The sequence below is a fragment of the Uncinocarpus reesii genome, genomic scaffold (assembly GCF_000003515.1).
Source record: "Uncinocarpus reesii 1704 scaffold_2 genomic scaffold, whole genome shotgun sequence".
Lineage (NCBI taxonomy): Eukaryota > Fungi > Ascomycota > Eurotiomycetes > Onygenales > Onygenaceae > Uncinocarpus > Uncinocarpus reesii.
The window spans coordinates 421132-437718 of NW_003052499.1; the positions used below are offsets into that span (position 1 = coordinate 421132).

General features: G+C 47.9%; 6 protein-coding genes across 6 annotated transcripts; 3 read left to right on the forward strand and 3 right to left on the reverse strand.

Moving 5' to 3' along the window:
* Nucleotides 1-89: 89 nt before the first annotated feature.
* Nucleotides 90-1070, reverse strand: UREG_03102 (uncharacterized protein; the record flags this gene model as incomplete). Its single annotated transcript, XM_002543540.1, has 2 exons — nucleotides 90-888; nucleotides 949-1070. 2 exons carry the CDS (start codon nucleotides 1068-1070, stop codon nucleotides 90-92), a joined length of 921 nt encoding a protein of 306 aa, XP_002543586.1.
* A 764-nt stretch (nucleotides 1071-1834) lies between these two features.
* On the forward strand, nucleotides 1835-2863 carry UREG_03103 (uncharacterized protein; the record flags this gene model as incomplete). Its single annotated transcript, XM_002543541.1, has 1 exon — nucleotides 1835-2863. The coding sequence occupies one exon, from the start codon at nucleotides 1835-1837 to the stop codon at nucleotides 2861-2863; it is 1029 nt and encodes a 342-aa protein (XP_002543587.1).
* Nucleotides 2864-3290: 427 nt separating this feature from the next.
* Nucleotides 3291-6400, forward strand: UREG_03104 (leucyl-tRNA synthetase; the record flags this gene model as incomplete). Its single annotated transcript, XM_002543542.1, has 3 exons — nucleotides 3291-3779; nucleotides 3932-4030; nucleotides 4094-6400. 3 exons carry the CDS (start codon nucleotides 3291-3293, stop codon nucleotides 6398-6400), a joined length of 2895 nt encoding a protein of 964 aa, XP_002543588.1.
* A 2517-nt stretch (nucleotides 6401-8917) lies between these two features.
* Nucleotides 8918-9297, forward strand: UREG_03105 (uncharacterized protein; the record flags this gene model as incomplete). Its single annotated transcript, XM_002543543.1, has 2 exons — nucleotides 8918-9102; nucleotides 9162-9297. The coding sequence occupies 2 exons, from the start codon at nucleotides 8918-8920 to the stop codon at nucleotides 9295-9297; spliced, it is 321 nt and encodes a 106-aa protein (XP_002543589.1).
* Nucleotides 9298-10291: 994 nt separating this feature from the next.
* Nucleotides 10292-10688, reverse strand: UREG_03106 (uncharacterized protein; the record flags this gene model as incomplete). Its single annotated transcript, XM_002543544.1, has 2 exons — nucleotides 10292-10535; nucleotides 10675-10688. 2 exons carry the CDS (start codon nucleotides 10686-10688, stop codon nucleotides 10292-10294), a joined length of 258 nt encoding a protein of 85 aa, XP_002543590.1.
* Nucleotides 10689-11596: 908 nt separating this feature from the next.
* UREG_03107 (formate dehydrogenase) lies at nucleotides 11597-13101 on the reverse strand (the record flags this gene model as incomplete). The annotated part of the gene is made up of 5 exons (XM_002543545.1): nucleotides 11597-11961; nucleotides 12037-12581; nucleotides 12647-12822; nucleotides 12910-12936; nucleotides 13099-13101. 5 exons carry the CDS (start codon nucleotides 13099-13101, stop codon nucleotides 11597-11599), a joined length of 1116 nt encoding a protein of 371 aa, XP_002543591.1.
* Nucleotides 13102-16587: the final 3486 nt, after the last annotated feature.

Here is a 16587-nt window from a genome sequence, read left to right on the forward strand (position 1 = left end):
CATACGCAGGCATTGTATCACGCCAGTGTACTTCTGCCGCCCATCTGGCAATGGGGCCTGGCGCAGCCTTGTCCTTATAACCTGCATTTTTACTCTGTGTTAGTTGAGGGACATCCTAAAAAAGCTGCAACTTCTGCTATGAACCGAAAATCATCGTTTACCTCGTGTGGGTATGCAATTAATACCGCCACCAGTTTTGATATGCCTGCAGCGCCGCTGAGTAGAACACCTTGGACGACTTCATTGTCCGCAAAGCGGTCTGGCACGCCTCCTCGACTGGTAAGGCTATCCTTTATTCGCTCATACGCGGTCAGGTGCAGGGTAGTCTCTATGACACCGAGGTAACTTGCGCCCAATCCCCTGTATAGTCCCCTAAGGCCTTCATTACGTAGAATTTGCCTTATACAATCAAGGCTGTTCCTGTATTGCGCCGTGCCTGAAGAGCGTGATCTATCGAGCTGCAGACGAGTCTTGACCACCCATATCGGGTTTGTCGCTGTCCCTGTCACGATACCCGCGCTAGCAGCGGAAAGCACATGAACAAGCGTTGCATCTTTATCGCATTGTAAAATACCAGGCAAAAGCTGCTTGCAGTTGCCGTATGTGTAGAATTTGATCGCGGTAGCCGGTACAACGCCTGTCAGGCTAGGGCCTAGGCCCTTGAACAGGCTACGCCAGCCTTCGAGGCGATGGATAGATCTGAGAATATCGAACGTCTCGCGAAAGTGCAGGACGGCAGAGCGGGATAGGAGCAGAAGGGACTGCGATTGAGTACCTATGGCAGGCGACCGGAGCGTCTTCGAAGGTGAACTGTAGAGATCGGATTGCAACCGAGTTCTTAGGACATCAAGTGGAGACGTTACGAGAGCCGTGGCCATCCCGCCGCTCCTATTGAAAGTTTCACCGTCAGGTAAGATCAAATTAAGTGGTTAAGGTCGGCGGACTCACGCGCCAGCAACCAAATGAGTCCATGAAGCCGTAGCATCCAAGGAGGCTTGTCCCAATCGACCATCAGATCCAGCCGAGTAAGGAGGCGTAGTGGGCGAGTTACTTTGATCTAGAATGTTCATTTTGATGTCCAAGTATAACTCCACTATTCCGTAAAGTTCAAAAGTTTTGGCCGGCCCCAACAAAATTTACGCGTTCCTACAGAGTAACCACGCGTCTTCCATTCTCAACTCGTCGTCTTCAAAAATCAGATAAAATGTCTTCTCTAACCGCTCTTGCTCAACTTCTGGAAACAGAATACAGAAGAATGAATTATCTCCATATTTAAGATCAAAAATCATTGGAAAACATGGTGCGGACCAGAATTCACTCAAAGCGCGTCCATCCTCAACCTCCCTCGAGAGACCGTCCAGTACACTGCCCAATCTAAGCCCAAACACCACAACAGCAAGTCCTTCTACCATTTGGGAATCGCAGGATTTGAACCCGCAACCTCTCGTTCTCAGGTGGTTGGCCCCCCAACAACAGACCTTACTCAGAGAGGATTCCTGCAAGTGCTCTTACCACTATGCCGCACACCCTTTGTCCAAGTATCAATGTAAGTCCGACTTCTTGAATATCTTTGGCTGTGATTAGGATTAGTTATGGCCAGAGGGGCTCGGACCCCATCTTGTTTAGCAAATAACAACAACCATGATCTTCACTTGCTCCAACAAGTATCGTCTTCTGAACTATTCCACTGAAAAGTCCTGCAACACCACAATCCTTTAAAAAGGTGATATACTTTGTTATTCTATCTTCTCGTCTCGCCGAGCGGCCTAAAGCCCTGTCAAACAATAGAGGCCGGGATAGCACCTCATCTCTTGCCTCGACCTCAACTTCGGCCATGGCAGAGCAACAGCCTCTTTACAAAATCGGTCCCTTTCGATCAAGCAGCGATAACACGGACACTCAGATGAATGTGTCTGTTTCTGACAAACGTTTCAAGATCGACCTCTTTACTGCGAACTTTGAAAGCTCTCCTGTCTTACTTGCAGAATATCTTCGACATGTCCAACGTCTAGATCCAGGATATATCCCTGACGACGCAGAGGAAGATGAAGAGTTTGAGGATCCTCTTGATCAAATGCATGATTGGGTCTTGCAACCATTTCTGCCAATTTTTCGCAAACTTGCACCTCTGGATCAGAGTCGAAAATACACCCTCGCGGACTGCCTGTTTGCGGAAGAATTCCACTACACTGTTCAAGTGGTGGAAGAGAGTTTAGTCCCTGTTTACGTGGGCAGCTCCCAAGCCAAGGAGCATCACCTTATCGGAGCTCATTTGCCGTCTTCTATCCGCATGGACTATTCGATGTTTCCCTTCTACCATCCTAGCGCAATTCAGATTCCGATCGATTCGACGTCATTGCCAGCGATACCCCATAAAGTGTTTATCCATGGAAGACCAAATCCTAGCTTCTTCAAGATAGTCTATAGAGGTGATGTGGGAATCACCCTGAAGGAGCTTGTCGCATACTCAAAGATTCATACAGCTGCATTTGATGCTATGGTTCGCACATCACGACTTGAAGGCTTGGCTGTGGATGATGATGGACGTGTTCTGGGATTGCTTTTATCATATATTGATTCTCGAGGTACACTATGGTGCGTTGATGGACGTGATCCCAGCTTTTCTGAACTTCGGAAGAAATGGCTTGACCAAGTCACTGTCACACTGAAGCACCTTCATTCTCGAGGTATTATCTGGGGAGATGCAAAAGCTGCCAATGTTCTAACTGATGTCAATAACGATGCATATTTGATTGATTTTGGAGGAGGTTATACTCGAGGCTGGGTTGACAAGGAAAATGCCAACTCGATCGTTGGAGATCTTCAAGGACTTGAAAGGATCAAGCGGCATCTTTTTAAATAAGTTCTTCTCCTTTTCCAGATTCATGTGTTTACTGTTGCTTTGTTAAGAGGTTTCCGTTTCAGCGATTTTTGTAAATGAAAAGGTCTTCCACTTCTGCAAGAAGGGTTAATTGAAGCGAAGAGCGATGGGCGGCCTGGTAACCCCCCAGCAAAACCAGGTCATACACAATAGGATTAATATACTCGCAATGTCCAACCCTGTATATACCTGGGTCCTGCACCCTTAAAGAGAATGTGTGGTACGGAGTACAGGCGGGTTGCTGACAAAGACGAGGATTTACGCCAATCCCAAAAATAGTTATTAGTTAGCGTCCTCCGAGGTGAGTTCGAAAGTTCAACCTCAAAGAAAACACGGCATCGGCATCTTGTCTTCGGAGTGGTATCTCGCATCCTTTGGGGTCGGGAGCGAAAGATGAGGACAAGCCAGAATGCGACTTCAACTAATCCTTGGACGCGGAGTCCAATTTCATAGGCCAATCGCTGTTCGACCACTCTCCGCCTTCCGCTCTCCCCAGATCATCATTCGAGCTGCTTCCACGGCGCCTGCTCGAAAGCTTGACCTTCTCGCGATAGACAGAAAGTGGAAAACAAAATGGCAGACGCGTGCAGGCCCCAAATTCTCGGATGCACCCCCCACAGCCCGGGAAAAGGCCTATGTGCTCCCCATGTTCCCGTATCCATCGGGTACGTTACATATGGGCCACGTCCGTGTGTATACCATTTCCGATGTTTTGGCGCGATTCAAGCGGATGAAGGGATATGATGTACTACACCCAATGGGCTGGGATGCGTTTGGTCTGCCTGCTGAGAATGCGGCAATAGAAAGAGGCATAAATCCGGCGGACTGGACGGAGGAGAATATTGCAAAAATGAAGGAGCAATTGAAGGCCTTGGGCACCGAATTCGATTGGGATAGGGTATGAAGTTCTATGTTTCTGGATAATTATACGTAAAGACTGAGTGGGGCGTGAAAGGAATGCTGATGGAACGTTATTCTGCGCTTTGTTGCGCAAGGAGTCGTTGGTAGGAATTAATGACGTGTGCCCCTGAATTTTACAAACATACTCAGCGACTTTTCTTGATGCTGCACGAAAAGGGTCTTGCCTATCAAGCAAAAGCGATGGTCAATTACGACCCCGTCGACAAGACTGTGTTGGCGAACGAACAGGTACTATATGAACCAGCCCACATATTCGAGAGATGCCCTTTTTTCTGACTGCACTGGGGATAGGTCGATGCAAACGGATGTTCGTGGCGGTCCGGAGCCAAAGTCGAGAAACGCGAATTGAAGCAATGGTTCTTCCGCATAACCGCGTTTAAAGAAGCGTTACTCAAAGATCTTGACTCGTTGGCAGATGGATGGCCAGAGCGGATTCTTTCCATGCAACGTCATTGGCTTGGAAAATCAGTCGGTGCTCGCCTGACATTTAAGATAATCACTCCGGACGAGAACCTCCATGTCCAAGTGTTCACAACTCGCGCTGATACCCTACCTGGAGTCCACTACATTGCTTTATCTATAGACCATCCATTGGTAACAAAACTAGCAAAAGCGGACGCGGAACTCAAGGCATTCGTGGGCTCTGCGAGTTCATTTCCTCCTGATTCAAAAGATGGGTACCGTTTATCCACTGTGGAGGCGGTGAATCCACTGTGTGCGATTGAATCTCATCCCGGAATTCCAGCACATCTCCCTGTATTCGTCGCTCCATATGTCCTAGGGGATTATGGAGAGGGAGCTGTCATGGGTGTCCCTGGACATGATTCTCGAGACTTCGCTTTTTGGGCTAAGAATATGCCATCTGCTCCCATTGTTTCAGTGATTGAACCGGAGCGCAAAAGCGGTGCTCTGGAAGAACAAAGTCATTTGAATTCAGAACCATTCGTGGGGGAAGGATATCTCAACAGCTTGTGTGGCAAATTTGCTGGATTATCATCGAAGGAAGCGAGAGAAGCTATCGTCTCGAGTTTGCGGGATCGCAATGGTTCCGCAGATTTTACTGAAAGTTGGAGACTGCGAGACTGGCTCATCAGCCGCCAACGCTACTGGGGCGCGCCCATTCCTATTATTCACTGCGATGATTGTGGTGCTGTCCCCGTTCCTGTGGATCAACTCCCTGTTGAGCTGCCCGTCATTGACCGGGGGATGAAAAATAAAGCCGGCAATCCTCTCGAATCAGCTGAGAATTGGTTGAATACGGTTTGTCCAAGTTGCCAAAAGCCAGCCAAGAGGGACACTGACACGATGGACACTTTTGTCGATTCATCATGGTACTTCCTACGGTTCTTGGATCCATCTAATAAAACGATACCGTTTTCTCCCTCGCTAGCACGGCCAGTCGATATCTATATTGGCGGTATCGAACACGCTATCTTGCATCTTCTCTATTCTAGATTCATATACAAATTCCTCGCTACTTCCGGAATGGTGCCAGATTCCCTTCAGGGTAAATCTGACGGCGCAGAGCCATTTCTTACACTCCTCTCACAGGGCATGGTGCACGGTAAAACGTTTAGTGACCCAGCCACTGGCCGGTTTCTTCGTCCGTCGGAAGTCGACTTGTCTGATGCCGGTTCACCAGTCCTCACGGGAACTAAAATCGCACCAAATGTCTCCTTTGAAAAAATGTCGAAAAGTAAATATAACGGCGTTGATCCAAGCCTGTGCATTGAGAAATACGGAGCTGATGCAACGAGAGCGCATATCCTCTTCGCTGCGCCCGTCAGCGAGGTCCTTGAATGGGACGAGGCCAAAATCGTGGGCGTTCAGCGATGGTTCAGTCGGCTATGGAAGGTCACTTGTGACTTACAAACTTTTCTCGCATCCGAACCCGGTTTGAACCTAGCAGATGCGAACGGCCTCGCTCTACCACCATTAGATCGGTTATCAGACAAAGAAGCCGAACTCCTCCTTCTCGCCCACTCCACCATATCCTCAGTCACCACGTGCCTGGAAAAGAATCCATATGCCCTAAACACAGCGATATCCGATCTAACAAAGCTTACAAACGCAATCTCCACATCCCCACTCTGCCCGACCGCGTCATCCTCAGCCTCAAGGACCGTCTCCTATATCATCGTCTCCTCGCTCCTACGCCTTTTGGCGCCCATCGCACCGGCATTCTCCTCCGAATGCTGGGAAGTACTACACGCCTCCGTTTGGACCAACCATGAAGCCGAATTCTCACCATCCGTACTCTCCTCCCCTTGGCCCAAACCGCTCCTCTCAGATGCACAGGTCGACGCACTTCAAAAGCGTGGCGCGCAGACGATAGCCGTACAAGTCAACGGCAAAACCCGATTCACGGCTACGATCTCCCGCTTCTCGCCTGGATCTGCGGAGTTGTCACCACTATCGCAACGGGAAGGGGAGGGAAGACGGAAAGATGCCATGAGTGAAGAAGAACAGTCGTGGATCTTATCTCGGATCTTGGAGACGGATAAAGGGAAGCTCTGGCTGACGGAAAGGAATGAGTGGGAGAAAAGAAAGCGAGTAGTGGTAGTCGGTGGTGGGAAAGTCGTGAATGTTGTTTTTTAGGATGATGTGAAGACCGTCGAGAAAAGATTTGTGTTGCAAATCATTCTAATGGTCTCTGTGTGTATGTATATTACTTGTATAATAGGATCTCTCAAACAGATATCAACTTTAACATGCAGATTGCATGCATAACTAGTAATGTCCCGTGGTATCTTGTTTTCATAAAATATCCATTAAGGAATCTAACAACTCCCAGGACGTCATTCAAAACCCTAGTATACAGTAACCTAAAAGCTGTGGGTTGGCCTCAAATCAATACACGACAGATGTATCGTACACGGAGGAGGTAGAATATAAGAAATCAAAACAATGGTGTAGACCGTGATAACTATGCATCCAAAACAAAAGTTCAAAAAAAGCAGCGATCGAACCTGACAAGCGAAAAAGCCAAAGAGCACTGCTTCACGAGAAAGAGTATATGCCCGTTTCCAAATCAGCCCAGGGGGAATATAATAATTTTAGGAAATAAATGCGGTTAACGATGGAATCGAGGTGTTTAGCGAAAGGTAGTGACCTCGGGTCTATATCCACGGAACCTGTGAATATGTTTTCTCTGGCAAGAGTGAAAACCTCTCGGGGAGGGGCCACGCAGATTCCATTCTTCCCCTCCTCGGCACCGCCTGCGATGGTTTAGGGTTGGAGGGGAGGGTTCGGGAGTCGCTTGAGCTAGATGTGTAGAATGTGTGGAGGCCTATTAGCTGAGACGTACGATCCGGCATCGAGGGTACAACTGGTGCTGGTGGCTCAGGAGTAGTATTGAAAGGGTTGTCAGTGTTAGATGGAGGTTGGACCTCGTCAGAATTCCGGTCATTTGGAGACGGAGGGTTGATCTGTAGCGGGTGTATAATCAAGGAGGAGTCTACTGATTTTCTCCGTCTATTAGGGGATGTAGCCTTGGGAGGGGAATATCGGGCTGAGGTTAATCTTTCCGGCTGCTCAACCACGGCTCTAGAAGAGCTCCGTGCTTGTTGCGTAGATAAAGGCATTGGTATGCTGCTTAGACAAAGGCCAATTTGGACGGTGGCTGCGCTTATATCCGAAGAATGTCGCCGGTGATTGAAATAAGGTTGTGGTGGAAGGAGTATAAAGTCATCGATATCCGTCATAGATAGGACAGAAGTTTGAGACGAGCTTTCTGATCTCGACGTGAGAGAGAGGAAGCTATCCCTATGAGCCACATTCCCAGTAAGGCGCTCCATGGAACTCCGTCCGTCGGGGAAAACTTCTAAAATCGAAGCTTGCTTTTCCCTTCGAGAGCGTCGACCTGGTTCCACGTTTTGCGTAAAGCCGTAACTCGAGTAATCCGCCCTCTTCACAACACTATTGTTTCGCTCGAGATCAACTGGCATTATCATTTGTTGGGCAACGGCCAAGCCAGTAGAATCAGTATAACTCCGAGGGGGTTTCATGAACCACACAGGGTCCGCAGATCTCGTGATGAGATTTTGCCCAGTTGCTCGCAAGAGTAGGAATAGAATGCCGTTTACGATACCGAACAAATTTATGACAATCGACATGATCATTGCTGTCACGTGTGTCGAACCTTTCGTCGTCGCTTCTACCCAGAATGGTAAAGTGAATACCTACCAATCCGTCAGCCATACTGCTTTAAAGCAAAATAAAGATGGAAATGAAAAAGAGAAATCAGCACTCACAAATATTGCTGCGTTAACAAACAAATAATAGATTTGATTCCTTGTTGCAATTCTTTGCTCAGAGCACAGTTTGTTGGATCGACGGATTCGGAATAAGAGCGTGGCTGCGTTGAGGATATAGAATAGGATCAATGCGGAGGCTATTCCCGTCCCAATATCTGACCAAGGTTCAACCCATTGCGTCAAATCAGCAGTACATATATCCATCGTCACAGGCCGAATATACGATGGTATCCAGGTCAAAGTTAAGAACACAATCACGATGATCCAGTTGGCCGAAGCATAGCCTCTGCAGGGTGAATGCGCGCACGCAGGGTTCAGGCTCCTGATTGCAGCCTCAGAACTAAAAATTAAAATAGTATATCCAACAACCCAAATAGCTAATCATCAAGATTAGCTTGGGCACCAATATTCCGGAATCACGAAATGGGGTATTTACCGGTCCAGGTAATCTGAGATAAAACACGGCAATTGTTTGTAAGCACGTCCTGAAGCCCCATGGTTTGAACGGATATGAACAGAGAGCCCTGGACCATCGTAGCAAGTGCCAGCGCATTTGAAAATATGTGAGCCGGTGGTAATTTTAAAAGGAATTCGAATCTCCTAGTATGAGTGAGTATGTATGAGTATCAACGGAGAAGTCGAGACAGACCTTCGGGGAACTCGAAGGCTTGCTACTCGCCAGCTGTCGTATAGAATGGTTGCCACCACGGCGATAGATGCAAAGACATTGAAAGCCGCTGTCACAACAATAGAAATCCGATTTTGAATGCTGAACTTGAGGAAAAGGGTGTCGGCCAAAGTTGCATCCCCGACGAACTCGACCGTATTTCTCTGCAATGCGGTGAATACTGGGTCGGCCATGGTGTTGCCTAAGGCCATGCAGGACTTTCCGATGAATACTTCACAGCATAACACTATCAAGGGAGATGATGCTGGCCGAATTTCTGAGAGCGATGAGGGTGAAGAGGCTCGGGCATGGTGGACAAATGGAGGAGTGCCGTCAGTGAGCTCGTTCAGTCACAGCGATCGCATCGTGAAGGGCGAGTATGTGTGAAAACGGACGTCGCCCTCTCGTGGCTGGTTGACGAAGGGAAGGGCTTCAGGAAAGATGGACGCACGTGCAAAGAGGGGAAAGGTTTCCAGAAGATGAAAGCAGAACACGAGAACTGGTGTATTTACTTCCATTGGTTTGACAGTGTTCAGGCACTCAGGGTTTCAGTGGCAAAGCTGGAGCATTGATAGAGATTTAGGTCTCGATCAGGCTCAATGGTGGCTCGACGGTTCATGGAAGACGAAAAAAGCGCTCTAAAGGGTATGAGACAACGCCACTTCACAGCAAATTTGTGATGCAGGCTATTTTCCAAGAAATGTAGTCCGGAGAATCGATGGCGACTAGGGTAGCTCCGAGCAGGCACGCCACACCTAGGTACAGAACGCAAAAGGGAGGAAGCAGGAATGGAGCAGTCTCCTTTCTTGATGTCTTGAGGGTGGAACAGGTCTGTCATCGAATAGGTAACACGATCATGCAGTATGAAACCAGGAAGAGGGGAGTCTTGATTGTAGTCAAGATTCTAATCCAAAATAGGAAATCTGGCCTTGTATCTTGTAACAATCTGACACGCGGAATCGGTAAGATCCAGAAGAGATCCATCATTTAACTGGCTGACAGTTTAATCTCTCCAGCCAGATTCGGATTGCATTGCCTTTAAAAGCTCTTTTTGAACGTACTTCTTGGTATATTGATCCTCTAGTTGGTCTCAAATATAGGTTTTTCAAGATTGCACTTCCACCAGCGACTCACTCAATGACCCTTCCTTTCATATCGGGAGCCTCTGAATGCTCAAAGTCAAATAGACAGTGTTACGTACGGTGGGGTAGACAACGTACACTTTTCTCATGAGGACACAGCTGCATCGTACAGCTCCAGGGTTGAGAAAGACGGATGACTTCCGGAAACCTGGACAGACCGTGTGGTTCAGACTCCCGGGAGCCCGTTGAACGAACCACAGATGACGGCTTGTTGCTACTCCCTATGGCTGTTGCCGCCATTTTCAGCGTGGCAACGGAAGTCCCGTAGTAATCAGGGTGGCCATTAGCGACTGTTAAATGAAACCGCCTTGGCGCTTACCCTGACCAAGACGATACAAGATGACTTCCGGCTCATCCGGGGAGGGCGAGTTTTCAAAGCTTTATCTGTCAGTGACGTGCAAGACATTGGTATCGTCACAACAGTTCAAGATTCATCAATGAATAGCAAACCGAGGAAACCAGAACTCCAGTCAACACCATTCTCAGCAGTGTGCGTGGAGAGATCCGCGAAAGCATGGGGGAGTTTGCCAATATTGTGAACGGAGCCCTCCAAATGCTCCTGAGTTCCATGACTCCATGTCTCACCTCGTGGTGGTATCTTGGTTCGTGAAGCTGAGGCGTTGGCAGTTTCAGAGGAGGTTGAGGAATGACTAATCCAGCAACCTGTGCTGCGCTAACCACTTTAGATTTAGTGCGTCACATGCCCAGAATCCCGGCCCGATTTAGTTCCGTGGCTTGGCGAGAACCCCTTTTATCACACTGGCGTAATCCAAACATGATCATGATGCTCAACTTCAGTGGACTAACCAGCCTAATTCCATGGTGGCTTCTCCTGGAGGCCCCAGGAGATTGGGAATCTGATCTCACGGAGTTTCTAACTCGCTATAAACCTTGTTTTCATCTTTCCCTTGATGCTTTACGGTTGGCCGAATGGGACCTGATATTCAACGGCATGTTGCTCGAGTCTCAGAGACTACCACCGCACACGGACAAGTCTTTGGATAGTGGTCTGCTCTGGGTGTCTGACAGCACGGTTTAACTCCATGTTGATGAGATATACTAGACGTTCGTCAACAAAATTCACTACGGGGAATTCATGTCTCTTGGGGACCAACTACATACCTTGACCAGGAAGAGCGCAGTAAGCTGGACACTCTTTATACTATCGAGACGAAACAGGCCGAGGATGGCAAAGTTGATGACAATAATTCACTTGATATCATGGAGCTACAGCAGCTTATTCTACTTCCAGATCAGGGATTTACCGACAGCTTCTGGAGTTTTAAACAGATCTTTCCTACTATACCTCCATACTACCCTGGAATATGTGTGGCATGGGGTAGTTAGCCTAAACTCGACTTGCTAAACTCTCAGAAATAAGTTGTTTGCCTTCCGATGCATGGCTTGCATCTATATAATACAGCTTCCCTGTCATTGGGTTCGAAAATATTCGGCAAGTTCCTTTGTAGTCCTTCTTATGATCCATGACCTGATGCTCATCTGGTCATGATCAATTACACGACCCTGCCGGATACATGTTGATCCCTTCCCAGGTGCTAAAAATCATTGACGGTACACACAATGAGCAAAATCATCCATCATGGTTGCTCATGTTATTCATGTTATTCATCAACTAGTTATCTGCATTTCATTAATAAGATACATCAGTTTCGCAATTGAATGCAATTTGCATTATGGGAAAGAATCATAATTCCAAAGTCTGTCTTTCTTAACTCCGCTGCTCATCTTTGATTTGGTTCCTCTGTCCGTACGCCTTTGTCACATAATCACCCTTGTGAACGATCAAATCTTCGACTTTATAGTCAAACTTGCCAGAGTAGTACGATTCAAGGATAGCCTTGGTGCCATCTGCATAACGAATTTGAGCATCAATAGAAGTTCCAGACATGTGAGGAACCATTGCATTGCCGCCACCCCATGGGCCTTGAGCATATCGAAGCGGGTGATCCTTGGGGGCGGGTTGTGGGAACCACACATCACCACCATACCCACGAAGATGGCCGGATTTGATGGCTTCTGCGACATCCTCTTTAACGACAATTGCACCACGGGCGGTGTTGACAAGCCATGAGCCTATTTACGAACCAATTTAGCATTGCAAACCACTATTACTTTTCAAGGCAAATGGGAATGGAAATACTGGCTTACCCTTCTTCATTTTTGAGATAAGTTCTTTGTTGAACAATCCACGTGTTTTCTCATGCAGCGGGCAGTTGATAGTGACAACATCACACTGTGCCAACATCTCTTCCAGATTCTCGACACGGCGACATCCAATCTCCTTTTCAGCCTCGGGGCTCAGAGGTTGATAATCATAGTAAAGAAGCTCCTTGCAGTCGAAGGGCTTAAGGCGGCGAAGCACACGCTCACCAATGCGGCCGACAGCAACTGTTCCAACGACTTTGCCCTCCAGGTCAAATTCGTTCTTAGCAACCGCAGCAACGTCCCATTCGCCTTTAGCAATTTGGTCGTGAGATGGGACGAAGTTACGGACGAGAACTAAGATGGTCATGATCACATGTTCTGCAACGGACACAACGTTGCAACCAGTGACTTCGGCAACGGTAATACCGCCATTGGTCTTGTTCGCAGCGTTAAGGTCAACGTGGTCGGAACCAACACCGGCAGTAATAGCGAGTTTGAGATTCTTAGCCTTAGCCAATCGTTCTGCGGTAAGATAGCCTGGATGGAATCTATGACAAGGAATAGGTTCAGAAATCAAGAATCGATAGGAATATAAGCGAGGGAGTCAACTTACGGAGTGGTGATGATGACTTCAGCATCAACAAGTTCACGGTCGAAAGTGGAGTTTGCTCCCTCCTTGTCAGATGTAGTCACCAACGTGTGGCCCTTCTCTTCAAGCCATTTTCTCAATCCAAGTTCGTTTTCTGTTGTTCCCAATAGCCCGGGTTGCTGCTTTGCGTGCTCCCCACCCTACAGTCCATGTCAGACTTCAGCTGCTCAAGAAACAACTGCAATTGGCACAAGGGGAGAAGGTCGAAAGAGCCAAGAGGGACTTACATCATACATAACCATAAGAACTTTACCCTGTAGTTTGGAAGTAGCAGTCAGTGTGCGAACGGAATTGAAAGGCAAGCGTGAGGACACCCATGAGGATGTGACAGAAGGGCAGCTCCCCAAGGTTCCTCGACCTGCGAGGAGAGAAGAAGCAGGGCGGGAGAGGCTTCGAGAAAGAGACCGGAGAAATACCATTGTGAAGTGAGTGTGTGCAACACCGATAACAGATGAATTTGAGTAGCAGTGACGAGGTTCAGGGTAGCTTAGAGCCTTTTATATCCGTAAGCTGCAAGACAGTAAGTTAATTGAAGTCTGGCTAAGGCAAAGCTAAACCAGGCATGATGTTTCCTCGAGCAGGGCGGGGGGACAGGAGGGTAGCTTCCAAACCCAATGGGGGGAGCGGGCTTCTCCAACTCATTGAGTAACGTACCTCATGCAATGCACGAACGGCAATGGCTTCGACAGTTAGACCAAACTTTGATATGGATGTGACCCAAATGAGAATGATGATGGAGAAAGAGAGAAGAAAGGAAAAGGACGATGAACGGCTTGCCCTGAGCTATATATAAGCCAAACCCCCAAGGTTGGTCCCACCTGGCTCTGTTGCCGATGGAGAACTAACTTGAATGGTTATCCACGCGTTTCCCAATGCTAATCTGCTCATTAGCCAGCGCTCTAGACTTGGTCCTCGCTGCAAAGGGCCATTGCGCACACTACCCCGCCATTGAAGCCGGCATCGAGTGGGCGATTGCACAGGGAGTACGGCATGCGCAGCATCTTCATTGGAGTGTGCGATTGACAGTGCCCATCCGGGCCAGAATGTTGCACCAATGAGGAGAATCAGAACGTCTCATTCCCGTCGCTCCGAAACATGGATAGTACCCAGGGCTCGATGGGAGAGACGTCCCATCACGCTGCGGGGTTGGACGGGGAGAGGCAACCTCTTGATATAGCCATCAATCGGCCCCAGGAAGCGGCAGTTAAGCTCTGAACAGACCCTGAGAGTGGTAATATTGATGTGGGATTCGCACTGGCAATTTCTACGAGCGCCTCGCTCTTGAACCGTTCTATATGACCGGTACAGTTGACTTGCCCACTGCTGCGGGCGTCCCAACGCCATGCTTGTACTGGATTTGCCTTCAAGCATGTAACCCTATCTCCCTTGGTTTCCAATAGATAGTCGTATAGTCATCCTGCTGCGGAATCAGCAATTAAAACCCGCATGGTGTACCATCTTCCTCACGCGGGTGATACACACATCCGTCTCCCCCGCATTCCGGAAGGTCGTGAGGGGTACTTTGTCGATGGCTGACATAATGGATGAGGGGAAGCTGGCCAGCTAAATTAAGCTTTGGGCTAATAAACTAGCGCCATTTGCTTCTTCCCCCCCACTTCGGTTGTCAAGCTCGTCATCTTGTACCCCAAGGATGCAAGGAGGAGGCCCCTTTTTTATTCAATAAAGGCAAAGCTGGAAATTACATTTGATGACAAGTTGTAGGGCATTTTGGAAATTATCCTAGAGTGCTTCGTCATGAATTATCAGTGAAGTTCCACTATCCAGTCAACGTATGCACGAATGAACTATACATATCTCCTCACCAATCCTCGCCCACGGTGAGGAGAACGCAATGTATCTAGGTACCCCGTATTGGGTACCCCAAATTCCCCATAGCAGAACAACTCAGCCTCCGCTTTCCATATTAGATGTGGTGGTTACTGAGAACAACCTGAATTGGTACATACATACATACTTGACGATCAGAGCATGAAAAGAAAATGTTGCGGCTGGCCATGGCTATCCCATTTGGCTAGCAACCTAAGGTTTGGCGGCGCAGATCCAGGAACCCGTAAAGAGGCATTTTACTGGCCCTTGATATTCCTGGGTTAAGAGATGGGAATAGGTTGCCATTGATCATATATGTGATACAACTGCGATAACCACTGGGGGAGCCAACCGGACCCTAATGACAATAGTCCCCTCGTTAGTGTATTTAACAACGACATATCAAGGAGTCACCATTGAATGCAGGCCGACAGATCTTGTCAATATCAGAACATGCAAGAGAACACGGCTATTGAAAGAAGAATAGGGTAATCTCAGCTGGTGTGAAAGGCTGGGAGGATGAGGTAGCTCCTCACCTTTGTTAATTCGGCAAAGTATATGAGTGCGCCTCGGCTGGGTTTCTCACTACACAGTCCATTACCATAGACTCTAGTGCGCCGTTAGTTGGATTAATGGACAGGGAGATCTTTGACTTGTACTTACTGATGACCCTGTAATGGAAAACATAATGACGCGATCTTTCGCTTGCATCATCAACCGGCAACGTCTGTTCCACTACCATGGCTGGCTGCGATATATCAAGCTCGACGGGACTGTACCTTATACGAGGATTTCACGAGTTAGATGCACTGAATTGAGGTATTATGGAAATACCACGCAGAAAAGCAAGAGGACAAACCTGATAGCGGCTCCAGGGGTTCCAGTTAACGGTATAGTTTTGTCCGGCTTTGTAACAGTTGCTGGTTTGGGCGCTAGCGGCAGATGAAAGACGCGAATAATAGTGACTGCGATTCTCCCGTGGGGATATTCTGATGCAGGCCCATAATGTCCTAGCGGGATACTTTGGAGTTCTGTTTGGGTTAGGAGAGCGCCATAGCAACCTTAAAAGATCGATAGAAAGAGCCTGCATACTAGTAGGAAGATTTGCGAAGCAAAATAGAACTGCCCTATATCCATCCGGCCACTCGATTACAGCATCCTTGATGTGCACCACGAACCAGTTGTCTTGGTCTTTCTCTAGCTCGGCAAATTTGATTGAATAGTGATGATTGACTGCGCGGCCTTCGTCCATCTTTATAGTGATATGCAACCCGTCTCCGGTCGAAACATTGAAATGAGGGCTCAGCCGTATAAATATGGAGAATATCTGGCCTGGAGGGGCGTTGACCGACTTCTCAACTCGCAATGGGTTTGGAGCCCACGGAACTACATCGCCGCGTCGTGAATGATCGACCCAAACATCGGACTCTCGAAGGAAGAGATCAACACTATGAATCTTCAACTGGACTTCAATACCATCAAGTATGGCCATACTCGGAGCCAAACGCAACAAGGTCAATGAAAGAGACTGGGGCGAAAAACGGAGAGCCAAATTCGTCGATCACTAGTCGTCTTCTCAAGGGAAAGGATTGAGCGTCAAATCTCATTAGGATAAAAATAGATAAAGGAAAAATGCATGAAACCTTGGGAGTTATTCAATTTTTTCAGGTGTCAAGATAGTTGCCTGTCAAATGAAGGTGTTGTGTTATGTACACAACTTTGTGTTCCTCAACTTCAATGCTTATTCCAGCAAAGTGAATGAGCACTGAGAGGATGTCATTTTATGAACAGGAAGTCACGTCGAGCTCTAATCAGGAATTCCAGCGTGGGGTGAATCCCATAGTTTGTAAACAAAAACGGGAAGGTATCAGGCACAATGACTTAGCTTGTATTCACAAGCTGACTTCAACGGCAGGCGAGTAGGAAGAAGGGAAAGGTGTAAAGAACAAAGCCGGACTAAAGCCCTTACCAGAATGCAGCTCTCACATGAGCGAAGTCCTCAGTGTTGGCGGGCGGCCGATATTCAAGGTGGCCAGGCAATGCTTCTGACTGTATAACCATTGGCGCTTCCATGGTCG